An 18,793-nucleotide genomic window follows, 5' to 3' on the forward strand; every position below is an offset into this window, starting at 1 on the left:
AACTAAAACTATAGTTTCCTCCTTGACACCGAAAACCACGTATATTGAAAGCTTTGTAAACCATTTGGTCTATTGACAGTAAAAGTTTTCATTAATATGTACAAGCTCATTAACATATTGTAACCTTCTGAAGAAATTCTTCTATTTCATTTCCCCTTCCTGCATCCCAGCACCTTGAAAATCATCAGGAACTCTCAACCTACAGCACTGTAACTTAACTTCTTTTCTATTAACATTTTTCTCCTTTAATCATATGCTATAAAGAGTTTTACTTTCCCCTGGCAACTTTTAAGCTGTATAGATGTAATCATTACAGTGAGTGATGACATCAAGCCAGGGTGACATGGTGCAATTGATTTTTACTAAATAATTATATGATGAGCTGGAAGAAGGAGTTTTATTAGTCTTAACTCAGCAAGGATTGATTGGGGAAAAGAAAATGACCAATCAGTATATCAGGTTTCTGCGGGTATAAGAAAATAAGTGACAGCTGCAGAAAAGTCTATAAATCACAGAAAAAATTATGATAAAAATAAGAGCTATGAACTGCCCTTTAAAATTTCGCTGGGTGGCACAGAAGAGTCTAACAGACCTCAGTCATTTATCTCCATTACGCTTGGGATCCTCTGAGAATAGCAAGGTTGACGAATGATGCCATTACATTTTTTTATTATTTTTAAATGGAGAGAAGATAAGGAGTGGTGTATAAGTATTACTTTCAAGTCATTAGAGGGTTGAGTCTTCAAAAAAAAAAAAAAAAGCCTGATTTAGCCAATAAAATAAATAAAGTATATTTTGCTTTAGCCTTCTATAGGTAATTTATTAAAAAATCACTGTTTTGAAACAAATCTGCTTGTTTAAAATTAATTCTCCATTTCTAAAGCAAAAAAAAAAAAGTACTGGGAAATATATGTCTTTATTAAGGCTGTGGATATTCCTATTTCTTATTGACTTCAAGATGCTCTGGAGTTAGGCAGGAAGGACAATCACCTAGAATCAGAATAGAATCATAGAATCGTTCAGGTTGGCAAAGCCCTTTAAGCTCCCCCAGCCCAAGCGTTCCCCTAACCCTGCCATCCCACCCCCAAACCCTGGCCCTCAGCACCGCCTCTGCCCGGCTGTTAAATCCCCCGAGGGCTCCCCTCAGCCTCCTCTGCTCCAGGCTGAACCCCCCCAGCTTCCCCAGCCGCTCCCCAGCAGCCTGGGGCTCCAGACCCCTCCGCAGCTTTGTTGCCCTGCTCTGGACATGTTCCAGCAATGCAACTTCTTTCTTGTAAGTGAGGGGCCCGAAACTGAACCCAGTATTCCAGGTGCGGCCTCACCAGAGCCGAGTACAGGCGCACCTAAGGTGCAGCTCAAGAGAAACTCAAACGAGCACCAGAGCAGTGTAACTCCTTTAATGGAGCAACGCTTTGCCCCAGCCAAGAAGACACTGTAGTTTTGACAAGGTATAGAAACTATAAAGGAAAAAACCACTGACCAGCTGAATAGAAGCAGGGGTGATTTCATATATTCTGATCATTCAAATCACAGGAGAGCTAGTACTTACTGCTTTGATGCCAGGGAATATGGAGGAGACCAAAACTAAGGCCTTCCTACCCAGGTGCATCAGAAGATACCACAGTGTTGGTAAGACGGCTTTTTAAGAGCCATTTATTTGACTGTTATCTACATTTTGGCAAATAATAGTTTTGCCCAGTGGCAATGTGTTTGTATTGCATGGCAATCTCAACCTGGGAATGGTTCCCTTTGCAGTGTGTGGGAGACCATCACAGCTCCCTGTCCTTTCCATCCGCCATCCTGTGGCCAAAAATTCCTGCTTCATTTAAATCAGAGCAAGCGCTCAGCTCTTGAGGGCATTTTTTGATTAATTGGTGTTCTGGTCTCTGCTGGCACAGCAAGGAAATTCTGTGTTCTCTGGAGTGGTCCAGGCTGAGAACCACTGAGGTGCTTTGGTCAGCCAAAGAGAAATTCCTGAATATGATCCATGCTTGAGACCTGAACAGATTTAGAGCTCCAAATGCCCTCATCCTCGCTGGTTCTCTAGAGACAAGAGCTTACAAGGACTGGCCAGTGCTCACACAGGCACTGCGCACTCTTTGGCACCATACAGCCATATGCAAAACCATGTATTTTTGTATCTTGCCAGGAGGTTCAAATTCTATGCTTTTCTATCAGTTCTAAATTCAGCCTCTTTATCTAAACATCACTTCGACAAGAGATTTTACAGCTTTGCTCAACGTCGCAGCTGATTTTCTTCGTCTCGAGTATCAACAGCAGGTGCCAGCCTTTTGACTCCAGGCACTATTTGTTCCTGTTGGATGTGTTCCTGATCACCTGGTCAGGGAGAGGGATATTTGGCTTTTTGCCAGTTACTGTCTTGCACCACTGACATTACTAAAGTACAGCCAGATGAAGCAAGGTGATGTTGCAAACCCTGGGCTGGCCAAGGGGGTTCTGGTGTCAAAATCCTGGAGGACCTGATGTGAAGCTCAAGGGCTTGCCTCTGCTCTGAACCTTCTTATACCAGATACAGACCAGGGAAATCACCTAGGCTTTGGCTTCCTCTGCAACATGGCAGGAACACCAAGTAGCTCTTGGAAGTCTGCCTGGTTGTCTCTAGTTATAGAGATTTTGATCAACACTGGGAACGAATCCTCTGGGTGTGCTTTGTGCCAAAGTGGAGCAGGTCTGATGCTACATGTAAGATGACGTTCTGCTTTCAGGCCTCTGGAAGCTTTTCCTTGAACTATCTGTTGGAGAGAAATGGGCTTGAGATCACTCAAGGTGTATCTACTGGTCGTTACGGCTGCAGAGAATGTTTTTTTCTTAGTTATTTCATTCTATCATTGCAAAGTTTCTGAAAGAGTTGGTGAAGGTCTTCCTTCCAATCGGAGACCTCACTCCTTGGTGTTAATACATTTTGTTGACATCTTTACTAAGCAACCTGGTTATCATCTCAGCCTAGAATGAAAAGGAGGTTCAGACCCTACTGCCAGATTCCCCCATATATTATATCCTTGAGGAAAGAGTTATCTCCTGGCTTTACCCTGAATTCTATCCCTGAATTGGTAGGCTTTGCACGGAGAGTGACTTTAAGACATTTTGCAGAAGAACAGTTGTAGGCAATCAGCATTTCCCTGCCTCGGAGATCCAGCTCCTTGAGATGTGCAGCTGATGTTCTGTAGGATTATTCCTTCTTCCAGTACTGAAGATTTAGACAGACCTGATTCACTGGTTTGATCTGGAATTAAAGCAAAGTCACATCCATCTCTTAAAATGGAGTTTGGCACAGGTGATAAAAAGAACTTTCTCCTTCTCAAGTGCAAATGTCTTATTCTGATGAAATTCTTTGTAGAGAATTTTTACAGGGAATCTGATCCTGAAATGCATCCATTAGAGATAATAAATATTGCTTTAATCCATCCAAACCATAATGTCAAGAGCTTTGCTCATTTTTCTATGAAAATGTAACAAAAATGGTGGTCATTCAAAGTACTTCTAAATCTATGTTTTTATAATGTCTGATTATAGTTTGTAATAGATACCGGTTTTGAAGGGTGTTTAATAAATGTGGTTTAAGTCCTGTTTAATTACCTGGGACCTTGTAGGCAAGGTGAATGCCTTGAAGCCTGTGGAGATTATTTGTGGGTTTAGTTGTATTATTATAAACTTTGAACAAATTTATTGATGTCAGTGGAACCATTTTGGTGCACAGAAGATCAGCGGTTGGTTCGTTGTCTCAGCAGAAAACTTTTTTGGAGTCTAATGTACACCCAGTGTAGCTAGAATCAACGGCAGCAATGTTGATGATCCCTTGTAAGAACGGCTTTTGATTTAGCAGTGCGCCATATCTTCCAATACGTTCACCGTCTTTATTAAATTAATTACATAGATTTTTGCATTCTTTTCAAGCCTAATGTGTATAACTGCGGGGCTGTGTTAACAGAGAGAGGCAGAATGGCATGATAGACAAAATAGGACAGACATTTCAGAAACGGAAGGGAAGTTAACTACAGTGGACATTGTGGAATTTTTAGATAGCCAGGCAGAGATCGTTTTTGATTTATTATACTTTCTTTCAGATGAAGATTGTTAAGCTCAGTCTTCCTACCACAGCTGTTTAGTAAATTGAATTTCTTGCCTTGTTTGCTACTCATTGAGTTAGTGAATCTCAACAAGTAAGACTTGCCAGAGGGTTTTAAAAAAAGCCGTGATGGACCCTTGAGAAGTAAGTTTGTACACATGAGGTACATTACGAATAACACAAGCAACAGTGGCAATTGATTACGTCTGTACACGTGAAATTTATTTTATTGTCTCATTGCCTTTGTGGCTTAGATAATGTATTAGCTACTCATTGCAGGAGGTTTAGGTACAAATTAATTTAGGTAACAAGTAAAAATAAATGACATTTTAGCTTAGATGATTGATCACATTAAAGCTACACTTTGGGGTAACACTTACAATACCTGCTCAGTCTTCTTCTTAGCTTGTGGATGGTTTAACAGAGCGAGCCAACACCTGAGTGCTAGGAGGGGCCGTTATTATCGTAGTCTGACCCCCTCCTCAACTTTATCATTTCATCACTGACCTTGACAGCTCTCTGAGCTTTGGTATATCTTTGGGGAAAATGTATATCCTTGATGTGAAGCCCTCAGGAAAGGGATGTGGCTTTAGGTGTGTTGTTCCAGTGAGAAATGCTCTTCGCTATTTGAACATTGCCTTATTTCCCATCCAGATTTTGTATACTTTGGTTTTCAATTGCTCTACGTAGTTAAGTGACTTTGGCAAGACGAAACTATTTGAACATTGCCTTATTTCCCATCCGGATTTTGTATACTTTGGTTTGGCTCTACGTAGTTAAGTGACTTTGGCAAGACGAAAGAGCCTTATTTCTCAGGTTGCTTCTCTACATGCATATTTGTAAGTCAGAGTCAGTTCTCCTCTTAACCTTCTCTTCATTAAATTAACTAAACTGACCGTTTCCCTATTGCTATGTAACGGTGGCGTGTGCATATATTCATAGAATCATAGAATAATAGAATGGTTTGGGTTGGAAGGCACCCCTAGAGGTCACCCAGTCCAACCCCCCTGCAGGAGCAGGGACACCTTTAATCAGATCAGGTTGCTCACAGCCCCGTCCAACCTGGCCTGGAATGTTCCCAGGGACGGGGCCTCCATTAAATAATCTTGTTTCTCTTCCCACGCAGAACACCGTGCACACGAGCTCATGCGGAACTCGTACTCTCGGAGTGCGTGCTAGAAACTGGCATACTATATGGTGATCCTCCCTTTATAGAGATTTTTGTAATCTACTCCCCAGTTGGTTGTTAAGTAGTTTGTTAAGCAATAAATAGATTTGTAGCATGCTAATGCTTAAGCTCAGACATCAATCAGCATTAACATGTCCTGGCAAAACTTATGCTTTACTGGCCTGTATTCATTTTATGCCTAATTATTCAGTAGCACTGGCTTTACAAGAGCTCCTTAACACCCTAAAATAACTCGCAAAGAAATGAGCAAAATATTCTCTGCCCTGCGGACCACACTATTAAGTATTGATGAAGAAGGTGGTTGTTGTTCTTAAGTGTAATAACGTAACGTTCCAGCAGTTAAGAAGTAACCCAAATCATCAGAAAACTGCATAACATTTTTTGGAATCACATTCATTTTTGTATACTGTTGGTCACTGAATGGACTTTCTGTCCAAATGCATCTCTGAAAACGTTTCTGCATCTTTTAGTTCATAAATATTTCAGCTGTATTTCATTTGTTTATTGTACTGCCCTTTAAACTATTTTTCTGTTTCCTTGGAAGGTACAAGAGGGACAAAAGTTACCATGTTTTAATGAGTATTATTATGTTGATAGCATCTTTTTCCCCCCAGTATCACAGGCTTTTTCTCTACCCTCTGCCCTTTGCTAGGAGGGTATCAGGATATGCAGGGTTTTTTTTTTCCATTTCATCTCCATAGTCCTGAGAGTTGATGGTAATCTTCAAAGGGGCTTCAGTAGTCTGGTGGCAGGCAAAAGGCAAATCCTGATGCTTTCCAATTTGTCCTGGGTTGAAGGCATTTGGGAGGAGGCTGCTTCTTCGAGTTGGCTTCAGAAACTCCAGCTTTTTCACTCACCCAACTTCGTATACAACATCAAACTCAAAATTAATACATTTTATTATAGCAAACCAAAAAGTTCTGTTCACAGAATCACAGAATCACAGAATGTCAAGGGTTGGAAGGGACCTCGGGAGCTCACCCAGTGCCAGCCCCCTGCTCAAGCAGGCTCACCCAGAGCAGGGGGCACAGGACAGCATCCAGGCGGGGGTTGAATATAGAATCATAGAATCACTTTGGTTGGAAAAGACCTTTAAGATCACCAAGCCCAACCTTTAACCTACCCCTGCCATCCCACCACTAAACCATGTCCCTAAGCACCTCGTTTGCCCTTCTTTTAAATACCTCCAGGGATGGGGACTCCACCACCTCCCTGGGCAGCCCATTCCAGAGCCTGACAACCCTTTTGGTGAAGAAGTTTTTCCTAATGTCCAACCTAAACCTGCCCTGGCGCAGCTTCAAACCATTCCCCCTCATCCTATCATCTGTTACCAGGGAGAAGAGGCCGACCCCCACCTCGCTACAGCCTCCTCTCAGGCAGTTGTAGAGGGTGATAAGGTCTCAAGAGAAGGAGACTCCACAGCCCCCCTGGGCAGCCTGGGCCAGGGCTCGGGCACCCTCACAGTAACAAAGTTCTTCCTCATATTCAACTGGAACCTCTTCTGCTTCAGTTTGTGCCCATGGCCCCTTGTCCTGGTGCTGGGCACCACTGAGAAGAGTTCTAGAATGCAAAATTGGGAGCAAGGTTACAAAAGACAGAAAGTGCAAAACAGCAATTGCAGTTGCAAAACCGCACCTCCAGATCATTCTCAATGCTAAAGCTCCTCTCTAAGGCTGTTGTTTGACTTCATGGAATGATCCCCAGGAAAGCTGGCTTATGGTATTGCTGCCTGAGGGAACGGGAATGGATAGCGATGAGAGGCAGCAATGCCTTTGGCCAGCGTGGCTGCCTAGGACTGCAGAATGCCAAACCATATCTGGGCTCATCACCCAAGGGGACAGCAAACTTCCCTCTGCTTTGGCCCATTATTTTATAGTTCTGTAGGTAGAATCCATCTCGTATTTTGGAAATTCGTACACGAGCAACTGCATACAACTGGTCTTTTGAAGGGATTACGTATGTAAGCAGTAAAGGGGCTGATCTTTGTACCAAAATTACTCATTTATGATATAATTTCAAGGAGTTATCGAGTATGTATAACTGGGGTTTTGTTTTCCTATTGATAGATAGAAGCAGTATTATATACTTTGGCCATTCATATTATCCGCACATAGGTTGCAAATAGAATTTTGTAGAGATTACATATATACCTTTGCTTTGTACTTCTCCCAAACTCAAAAAAATTGGGAGAGGGTTGCTGTTCCTAAGCGTTACTCGCTCTGTAACAGAACTAACGCAGACGGACTTTCTGCAAACCCTCTCCTTGGCATAATTGTCTCTCGGAGTCCTCTTTGGAGCTCAGATTTGTAAGAGTCATTCCTTAGTCGTTCCTTCTCTCCATAACTAGTGGTGATGATGGTAGGAATTGATAACTTCAGAGTTAATTCAGCAATACCTGCGTGCTAGTCTTTTAGCAAGAACATTGCTTTGTGAATAGAGGAGAACAGCAAGTTATATCCAAGGGTAGTTTGAACGCTTCTCCCATTAAGATGTACTCATCCAGCACAAAAAAAAGTTTAAGCACTTGGTAAAATAAACTTTTTTGTAGCCACTTGCATGCTTCAAAATAAATATTTTAAGAGTACCTTGATTACAGTAGCTGCAGCTTGATTATTTAAGGTTTTACATCTGTATTTGACTACTGTGTCGTGTACTAAGATGTAAAATGCTCACATTTCATTTGCATGTCATTTAGAAGGAGATATCAGAGTCGAATCTCTTCAGGACTATTTAACCAAAGAAAGACTTGGACTTCCTAAAAATACCTACTGAGTATGCACGTAAGAGACCGTGCTAATCCAGGTGTATGGGCCATCCTAAATTTAGGTCTGTTGAATTTCGTGCTTGCAGCTCAGGCAGGCAGGGAGGATGATCCTCATGGTGTGCTGTGTTTTCTCTCTCCCCAGGAATGCGACAAGGTAATGACTTTGGCACACAGTATCGCTCGGCCATCTACACGTTTTCTCAGGAACAGATGGAAGCTGCCTTGAGATCTAAGGAAGAATATCAAAAGGTAACACCAGGCAGGGCATGGAGTTGCTTCACGTGTGAGTGGAGGTCAAAGACATCACCCATTAGCACAAAATCACTTCTTGTGCTGTGCATTGTCTCTGTGTTGCTATTAGAGCTCCTCATTCCAATACTGAACTTGCATCGTTTCTGCTTTAAAATTCCAACTTTTATGATTTTTTTTTTGTATGGGAGTCATTTTATAACTATGCAGAAAGAAAAATAGTTACTTGTGCAGAGATAGTTTTAATTTCGTCTAGAGATTTTTCATGTGGGTGCACCAGAGCAAAGGTCTGTGATTTTGAAACTATTCAAGCGTATCTGGACCCCATACTCTGAAGGGTGTAGCCAAAATCTCAGACCCAGGAGTTCTTGAATGCTGGGAGAAAGTCCTGATCAATATTTGAGCTTGGTAACTCAGGATCACCCACCTCTTGCTTATGAGATGCTTCTATCAAGCTGTTCCATAAACATCTTTGATTAAATGTGACAGCCCGTGACTTGGTAAGCCTATTTGTTTTGACACTCAAATTTGTGTGAGAGAAGATCGACCATTTCCCTTTCTGTACACAGTCCTATTTTTCAGTGGAGATAGATTCTGTCTCTCCCCCGCCACAGAAGCTATTATTTAACTAAAGGCAGAGGGATTGGTGTCCTGGGGTGTTGCTGCATTGCAATCGCTGTCTGATCTGCCTGTTGGGCTTGGAAATGCAAGATCCAGATTCTACAGCAGAGCTATAGAAATTCTTAGAACTTGCAGGAAATAAACTCCTCGCCTAGGACATCAGGACAATAGACAGAGTAACTATTAAGCAGTGCTAAAAGAATATCAGCGTTCATGCATTCACTTGTCCTGTGACTTGTCTAAAGAGTTATGTTGAAGAACTAGGGTTTGTGGTGAACGTCTAACGTTAAAGAGCTCTGTTTGGAAAAGTGAGGGTGTTATCTGTCAGAAGCATGAACCAAGGTACAAAAAGGTGCTGAAGTGGCCGTTTGGTTTTCATAAACGTATGGCATTGGTGGCCTGAGCTACGTGTGCGCTGTAGGGCTGGTTTGTACGTGCAGTTGGCGTTATTTTGCATGCAAAGAGATGCTCCGAACTGCAAGTAACTAATTTGCAAGTCGTTCTTAGCAGTGTGACAACTGTGCATGTAAATTAAGTGTTCAATGACACACATATTTTCTCAGGAGTAGCTGAGCACATGGGGATAAGTCGGGCCTGCAGGTGTTTATCTTTGGTAACCGAGTGGTTTCTGAAGGTTCGGTATTCATATTTATCGTGTGGAACTTCTTTCTACTCATTGTTTACCTTAGATCCACTGCTTTTCCGAACTGTTTTTGATCCTTTTTGTTAACATCTGCTGACCAATATCACGCTGTAAATATTACGGCTTTCAGTTTGCTTTCCCAACTCTATTATTCTCTGCTGTTATTTGTCATTTAATTAAGACTGACTTGAAAGCAAAATTACGATGTAGAAGATTGCAATATGATATTACAGGAATTTCCATCATCAAATAGATTTCCTTAATGGCACAATTTAAAATTTACCTACTTTGAAGTCTATCACCATTTGAAAAGTGTGTATAATTAGTACATTTATATAATTAGGCAGAACTCTGTAAGTGATCACATGTAGAGTTTGGTTTTGCGCTGAAGTAAGGGGAAGGAAGGGACTGTGTTGCCAGCTAAGGAAACACTGCAAATATGTACTGAAATTCCTAGAGGAGATGTGGTTTCTACGTATTACCAACAACAAAACCTACAATGTTATCTACCGTGGCATTGCAGTAGCAGTAGAATGGTTGTACTGGAAACATACTGAGCAAACAAGATGTTCAGGAATCCCGTTTCATATTCAGTGTTTTGCATTGCATTATTTTAATGTGAATGTAATACAACCACTTTCCTTCTTACTGCACTCATTTGAAATAAATACCAAGCTCTTGTGGCAGTGACGCATGCGTATCTATGCACCTGATCATGAAAGATAAACCCACGTGGGGATGGTGTAACACTTGATTTTCCCATGATAAGCAGTGGTGCATACCCCAAACAGGGGAAGGACTAGCAAATATTAGAAGTACTGGAACAGGTATGAGTGACTCTGCAGGTTTTTGGCACAGCAATGAATAAAAGACAAGGTAGTTTATTTGCTTGTTGACTGAATAATTGAGTGTGTGCTCTTAGATGTCTATTTGAGCTGAGGCCCTGGAAGAGAGCTAAGAATGTCCTCCAGACAGAAAATTATGTACTTGCTAGATGTTTGGGGTTTTCTTTTTTTTTTCATAAAGCCAGATATGATTGTCAACGTAAGGGAAACAGGACACAAACCATCCAACCCTGAGGTTTATATCATGAATTCCTGGCTCCATGACAGGCCAACCCAAAGTGCTAGCTCCTCTCTAGAAGCCAGATAGCCATGTTCAGCTCTGTCTAAATTTAGCAAGCGGTGTGGGCCAAGAGGAGCAGGTCTGCAGAACAGAACAGTCTGTACTGAGGACCCAGAACATGCTGCATGCATTTCAAGAGGGTTTGCTTTCCAGTAGCTGTAGTTCGGTCCTCTGAACCATGTGCCACTAGCAGATGGAAGTCAGTGGTGCGTTTCGGGTTTAGTTCCATCGAAAGGAATCGGGTTCATTCACTCCAAGATCACTCTGTGAAGTGAACCAAAGCAGGATAAGTGACAATGACCAGGAGATTGATTGCAAAAGCACACTTTTGCTCCAAACCGAACCGTTAATGTCGCTTACACCTTTAGGGTAGCGCTCTGCTTGAGTGGAGAAATACCATCGTTAAGTGCACCGCATCCCTAACTCCTACCAGTCTACGCGCGAGAACCGTAATGCGCATTGTGCCCGAGTATCCTGTAAGGTTACGTCTATTTTAAGTTGTGAAACTTGTTGCTGATTCATGCAGCTGTTTTAACAGCTGAGAAATGGCAAAACAGTGATGAATATGCATCGAGCCACACGTCTTTAGCTGTTGATGAAGCTGAATGCATACAGTCAGAGTCGGCTAGCGGTAATATATATTATAATACAATAGTGCTGCTGGTAAATTGTAACACAATGTAAGCGTAATCAGAAAAACATAAAATGAGGGCCAGGGCTTGGTGAAAGTACTGCGAATGAGCTGTTCCATCAGTTTTGCCTGAAGCTGAAGTTTTTTAATACAGTTGAACCTGAGGTTACTCAATTTTCAAGGCAGTTGCTCGGCTGGGTTTGGTTTTCAGATGAATTATCTAGGCAATAATCCAGATAGTGAAATCAGGGGTGGCAAGACGTTTGTATTTATTTTTTCTGAATCGGAAGCCTGCATTTGTTCTGTCAAGCACTAACAGTGGGTTTTCAGGCTCCAAGAATACACCGAGTCCCTCCTCTCCGTGTCTGGCTTATATGAAAGTAGCATCCCCCAAAATGCCGCCATCTCGTCTCCGCATCCTCATGTAGCACTAACAACGAACACTGTGCACAGAGAGCAAAATGCAGGTCTATTACTGCATTACAAAAGGAAATATTTGGCAGAAGACCTTTCCATAAAGCAACTGAAGGGCCTCTCTGTGAACAAATATGAATGAACTGAGTCTTGAGCTCTTGAAAGAGGTGCTGGGTGATAAGCAGGTAATGAGCTTCTGATTTATTATAGCCAAGAGAAGTTGATGGGGAGAGTTGCTGCCATTTGCTCTTTTCGTTGAGATCTGGAGAGAGCTATAAGGGCTCAACGAGACAGCAGTACAGAAATGTTGAGATTTTATAAAGACAATAAAAATGGGGCCTTTACTAAAGTCCAGAGAACTGGAATGAAGGGGTTTTTTACTGAACATTTAGGAAATGTAGAGGAAGTACAGAAGTAACTTTGCTTTTCTTTTTGCGTAGAAATTCATTCAAGACCGGGTTGGATGGGGCTGTGAGCAACCTGATCTGGTTAAAGATGTCCCTGCTCCCTGCAGGGGGGTTGGACTGGGTGACCTCTAAAGGTCCCTTCCAACCCAAAACATTCTGTGATTCTATGAAATAGATGGAGCTTTGCTAGGAGTAATGTAATACGTCGGTTTTATGATTTGGACTGTGAGGGTATAATCTTGGAAAGTTTCTCTGCAGGAGTAGGTTGTGATGCTGATAGAAATCCTCTCTGCAATCTAAACCAGCTGGTCACCAGTTTGAGAAAACAAATCAAATAAAACAATAACTGCACCGAAGCCAGAGTTACAATGGCAAAAAAAAAGAAAGCAAGAAGGAATGCTAATTGTTTGCTTTGGGGCCTGAACATATGTTTAAGAAGTTCAGGAAGTATTGTAAGTAGAGATGAATAGATTAAATTTAAAAATTAAAATTTAGTATAAATTCTGCGGAATAAGGGAAACAGTGAATTAGTACTGGCCAGCACAGGAGGCAACGGTCTCTGCAGCTCAGCAGCCTACCAGGTATCATGAACCTGATCTGGTTAAAGATGTCCCTGCTCCCTGCAGGGGGGTTGGACTGGGTGACCTCTAAAGGTCCCTTCCAACCCAAAACATTCTGTGATTCTATGAAATAGATGGAGCTTTGCTAGGAGTAATGTAATACGTCGGTTTTATGATTTGGACTGTGAGGGTATAATCTTGGAAAGTTTCTCTGCAGGAGTAGGTTGTGATGCTGATAGAAATCCTCTCTGCAATCTAAACCAGCTGGTCACCAGTTTGAGAAAACAAATCAAATAAAACAATAACTGCACCGAAGCCAGAGTTACAATGGCAAAAAAAAAGAAAGCAAGAAGGAATGCTAATTGTTTGCTTTGGGGCCTGAACATATGTTTAAGAAGTTCAGGAAGTATTGTAAGTAGAGATGAATAGATTAAATTTAAAAATTAAAATTTAGTATAAATTCTGCGGAATAAGGGAAACAGTGAATTAGTACTGGCCAGCACAGGAGGCAACGGTCTCTGCAGCTCAGCAGCCTACCAGGTATCATGAAGCTCTCATGCTCTTGTTGTGGGATGATGTGGGAACCAACCAGCAAAACCCTCAGCTGCAAACCCAAGAGCTTTATATTTGTTAACATAGAAAAGAGGAGAGGTTTAAAAGCTGGAGTTGCCTTGCCCAGCGCAATGAGCCTTGGAGCAGGAATCTGCAAGGAAATTAAGCGGTCAGGCTTGTGTTTGTCAAGGCTGGAGGAAAGGCTGTTTACAGACCTACGGGATCGCCAGCTCTGAGCTTTTGATTGCACGAAGGAACGCCTTGTGGAGCGAATTTACAACATTCAGCTGTGGTTTTACGTTACGTGCTGTGTGAGTTTAGAACACGCTTTGGTGGGGAGACAGTTTTTCACGTGTGTTTTGGCTGGGGAAAGTTAAATGGCTCTTTTAAAAGGTAGGTAGTTATTATTAAAGCAATACAATAGAGTCGATAAAAAACCCACACCTGCTTACTCCTCTTCAAATTATGTCTATCTCGGAGCTTTACATATCGAATTATCTTTGCTTCACTCTGATGTGAATAGTAGCTACTTGATTCCTGATTGATGGTGGTAGTTCTTATGAAAATAAGCAAACCGGATCTGATAAGCCAAGCCACTATTTATTTTGTAATCACTCGTCTGTGCTACAGAGATACCCTTTTTATGTTCATCCCTCTCTGAGAAAGCTGCATTCAGCTACAGATGAGGAGGTTTTGTGTGAACAGTTGCTAACTCTTTTCATATTACCTTAAACTGCAGAAAATTTGACTTGTTTGTCACTCCAAGAAAATGTTGTCGTCTTGCAGCAGAAAGGTAGCTCAGAACTAATACACGCATTTCTTGATGACAGTGGCAACAAGGTAAAAGCTTTGATGGCATGAACCTATGATACTGTGCTTGGCTTGTTTGAGTTTCTTAGAATAAATACATCTGTGAGATGACCTGTCCTAGTGTCAGCACTGATTAACAACCCACTTGTGCTTTCTTTGTTGAATTTATGCTGAAATGCATCTCTATGTTCAATTTCTAAAGTTTTATGGTTCTCTACTGTGTCTATTTTTTTCCTACCTTTTTGATAAGGAATTCTGTTATGGTAGACATGGTCAGCGCGCTATGGTTTTCTTTGCAGCCATGACACACAACATCAGAGTTCGTTCCATACTATGGTTATTGTTTATCTCATAGAATCATAGAATCCCAGGTTGGAAGGGATCCCCCTCAAGGATCATCTGGTCCAACCTTTCTAGGCAAGAGAACAGTCTGGACAAGATGGCCCAGCACCCTGTCCAGATGTGTCTTGAAAGTGTCCAGAACCCAAGGTTACCAGAAGTGTCCATCTGACTTTTCTTTCTTAATAAATTTTCCTACATTTCTGTGCTGCAGAATCACATCTCACTTTGCGGGAGGAAAAACATCTTAATATCACCACCAAGATGACTTTATTTTGAAACAATGAAATGTATAGGATGTATATGTCCATATGAAAACAGAAATGAGCATCCCTGGAAAGCACAGGAGGACTAAGGACACCTCTCAAAATTCACTGAGGTGGAGGAGAAGTGCCACCATGCTATGCTGAGTGCAGCATCCTACCAACTGCATATGATTTCTGTTCCCCTGGATGCAGCAACAGCACATGTTGCTTGCTTTTATCAATGCTGAAGAAGGAAAGATTTTTATTTTTTAGCTTTCGATTCCGCATATATGCTGTTCATTTGATCAAAGGCCAGGCATTTCACTTAGCCCTTTGACTGTTGCAAATACAGCTAATCATGCATTTGAAGTTAGAACTATGAACAACATTATGAAACCATACTTTCTATTTTACAATCATTTTTTCATCTGGGAGGTCATGGAGTTCAGCAAAGAAGCCATTTGCGTTATTGTACTGTGAATATGAAGCCAGTGCTTCAAGCTAACGCTTATATAGGACATTTAAACTAATATTAGAAATTGCCCTACAATAAACTAATGTAAATATCAAATAGATTTGACTCCAAGAATGGGTTGTAAATAAAACATATCCTGCTTTGTATTGCTTGCTCTGCTCACCTTGCCAGTAATGTAAAAACACCCTAAATTTGTCTAGACATCAAGATTTCATATACATAGGCAGATGAATTCTCAGTCTCCAGGGCAGATCTCCATGCTGATCCAGAAGATGAAGATTTAGAGGACTGAGTTGACTTGCCTACAGGAGTCTAGTGCCATCTGAGATGCCCTACCCTATCTGCCCTCGCTGCCACTCCAGCTGGGCACAGACCTCCTGTGGGCCCTAGGTCATACCAGTGGTAGGGCAACATACTGGAGTCAGTAGTGATACCAACACGCTGAAGCTAAATACTTTTACATCACCATGTAAATGTGTTCCCACGAGGCTCAATGGCACCTAGGATCATTCTGAAGGGCTTCTGGTTCAGGCTTTTGAATTTCTTCATCTTGATTATGCATCCGTTGTAGCACTCTAAAAGTTTTACATGCATATTAAATATCAGGAGCATCAATTTGATAATGATATTAATAAGGATGGTTGAAGTGTACACAGTGATTTACAGGGAACAGGATATAGTTCCTTCTCTTAAGGAAACTCTCGAGGAGCTTAGTTTAACTAAGAGATTAGTTATGGGGAGGACATGATAAAATAGTCTAGAAGGTCAAAAGAAAGATGGTTATGATTAGCTGTTGCTATTCTGTGTCATATCTTGTTGTCTTTGGGTTAAATGTAACCCTTAAAACTGATTTAAGCAAAAATTTCCAGGAAACATAAACCTGAGAAATCATCCAGAGATGTGTTGAGCCTCAAGACGTGTTGAGAATGTTGTGTCCATTAAGACACACCCTGCTCTGGCCTTTGAATTCACTTATGTCAAGATGAAAGATAAGGCTTGTAGTGGGACTCTCTGCATTGATCTGGAGAGGGGGAGAGGGGTTGGCTTGGTTTATAGTTTCCATACAAATTAAAAAATGAAACAAAAAGCCTTTTTTTTTTTTTTTAAAATGACACATGCATTTTTAACGAGCATGGTGAAGTCTGAGAGCATTGCTTCTGCTATCCAAACAGTTTGCTTATCCTTAGTGCAAAGCCGTGGGATCCAAAGAACGCTATTGAAACCTCAAGTTTTCTCAGTGACAAAAGCATGCCTAAGGCAGAATTCAAGGAAGTGCTCATGGAATGCTTTTCCACTGTTTATCCAACTCTAAAATATAAAGCCAAAAATTTATCTGAAATGGGGCTTTTCAAGTCACATGTAAGAACACAATGACACTTCAAAAAGTTCTGAGCTCCACAATGTTCACACATGGAAATGACAGACACTCAACATTCATAAAATATGCTGCTTGGGTATCTAAATAAGGATATAGGAGTGTCTGCTTCAGCACTCCGGTTAAACCAATTTGATAACTGGATGTACTACAGCGTGTGTCGACAATTGTCATGCCCTGATGAGGTTGCTTTCCAACTGATCTTAACGTTTGCTTAAATAACTCAAGATTTTCTCGCAGGACCCAATGCAAATCAGCCGTACAGCTGCAAATCCAGAGCAACACAATCAGAACCAATGGAATTACTTTGGATTAGCAGAAATGCAATTGAGATAAAAATTTGGCCCAGGAGTTTCTTTAATTTCAGCATTTTTGTTCCCCAAAGAATTGTCAGAGAATTCTGTGTATTATTTTCTGTTTGAAGTATGCCACTCAGCCAAATATAGCTCTCAGCTTTTGGGAAAACAAGTCAATGCTTCCTGGAAAGAAAAATCAGACCATGCTTTAGCAACCAACGTTGTCATGTCTGTTTTAATCTTGTGATCTTTTTGCAACAAAGATCTTTTTCTCCTTTATTGACTTCCACAGATCACTTGTATACTTTTTTTTTTTTTCTTTTAGATCCAGGATGTCTACAGGGACAATCTTTTTAGCAGGGCCAGCTGTGACAGGACAAGGGGGGATGGTTTTAAACTAAAACAGGGTAGGTTTAGACTGGATCTAAGGAAGAAATTCCCTACAATGAGGGTGGTGAAACCCTGGCAGGGGTTGCCCAGAGAGGGGGTGGAGGCCCCATCCCTAGGAACATTCCAGGCCAGGTTGGACGGGGCTGTGAGCAACCTGATGTGGTTCAAGGTGTCCCTGCTCCTGCAGGGGGGTTGGGCTGGGTGACCTCTAGGGGTCCCTTCCCACCCAAAACATTCTGTGATTCTATGATTCTACTGATTTCAGTAAGAGCTAGATTGCAGGAAGAGGTCAGAATGGGCTTTTTGGTTGATGGGCAATACCACCAGCTAATATTATCAGTCTTGTGCTACAGCTTTGTAGGATTGCAGACATTAAAACCAACCCAGCCAGGAAAACCCAGGACATTTCTCTTTGTGTTAATGCATATCTGCCATTCCCCAGAAAGCATGGGGTAACAACAGATACCAACATAAGTATTTTCTCAATGGTGTATCAATGGGTTTAAGCCATTATATATGTATATATATATAAATCATGTATATAAATCATTTGTACTTAGGAATACATGAAGATATTTTGTTAAACGCTGCTGTGAAACACAAAGGAGGAAACATGCTGGGCAGATGCTGCTCTCCGTAAATATTGGGGTCTGTCTGAGGTCATGGAGGGATGGGATTTGCCTGAGTTCAGTTCGATTTTACAAAAATTTCAGTTCAGGAATCTCTGCTTCCATGACTTCGACTGATGTTATTCAGTGGTTCTGTAGCTAGTGATTTTGTCATCGTATGCTGCAGGGCTTATGAGCCGAGCTGGTGAAGTACCAGCGAGATGGATGTCTGCATTCACACCACGCAATGCTGACAAGCAAAGCCCACATTACAGCTCTCCATTGAGCTGATGTAGAAAAATCAGTTCTTCTGCCTTCCTCTCTTCATTTTCCCACTCCCAAGTTTATTTCAGCCTTTAGTTGTTGTTTGTTTCCTCCCCACATGATTTCCTGGCTCTTTCGCTTTCCAGGATCTTCTACCATTTGACTTTGCCCCACATCCCTCTCTTCCTAGCTCCACATTTTTGCCAATCTTCATATTTTCCACTTTCTTCCTCAGGGCTATGTTTCTGAAAAATCTTATCTTCTCTTTATCCTTGCAGACTAAGATAAACTTGTATTTTTTTTCTCGCTGACCTTTATTACATGCCATTTAGTCACAGGGTCTAAAAGTAAATCTAACTGCCCAGTATCAAGGTGGACAAAACATATTCCCTCTTCCTGCTGCCCAAAACATCCTAAGATACCTCCTACTGCAGGACCATGTAGGTGTGTGCTCTGCAGAAAGGGTCATCAAGGATGGAGAAATCATATTCAGTGACACAGTAGTCCCAGCCCCCAGGACTTTTTGCTCTGTAGGTTTTGATCCTGACCTTTCCTCAAGCCATCCGCTTCCTATGGCTTATTGAGGTTAATATATTTCCATTCTGGCTGCTCCTTTCCCCTTTGCTGTGGGTATTTTTAGGTGACTCCGTTAAACCACGTCTTTTTCAATTTTTGAAGGAAGTGTATTTATTTGAGGTGTTCATAGAAGAAAAACTCTTTTACACCAAAAGGCACGTCATAAGCTAGTA

General features: G+C 41.5%; 1 protein-coding gene across 1 annotated transcript in view; it reads left to right on the top strand.

Annotated features, from left to right (window-relative positions):
* Positions 1-18,793, top strand: part of MSRA (methionine sulfoxide reductase A) — a 290,729-nt gene that overhangs the window by 180,579 nt on the left and 91,357 nt on the right. Inside the window, 1 exon segment of the mRNA XM_035895416.1 lies at positions 8,183-8,289. Coding sequence (XP_035751309.1) covers positions 8,183-8,289 — 107 coding nt within the window.

Source organism: Egretta garzetta, unplaced genomic scaffold, assembly GCF_000687185.1.
Source record: "Egretta garzetta isolate BGI_Z169 unplaced genomic scaffold, ASM68718v1 scaffold325, whole genome shotgun sequence".
Lineage (NCBI taxonomy): Eukaryota > Metazoa > Chordata > Aves > Pelecaniformes > Ardeidae > Egretta > Egretta garzetta.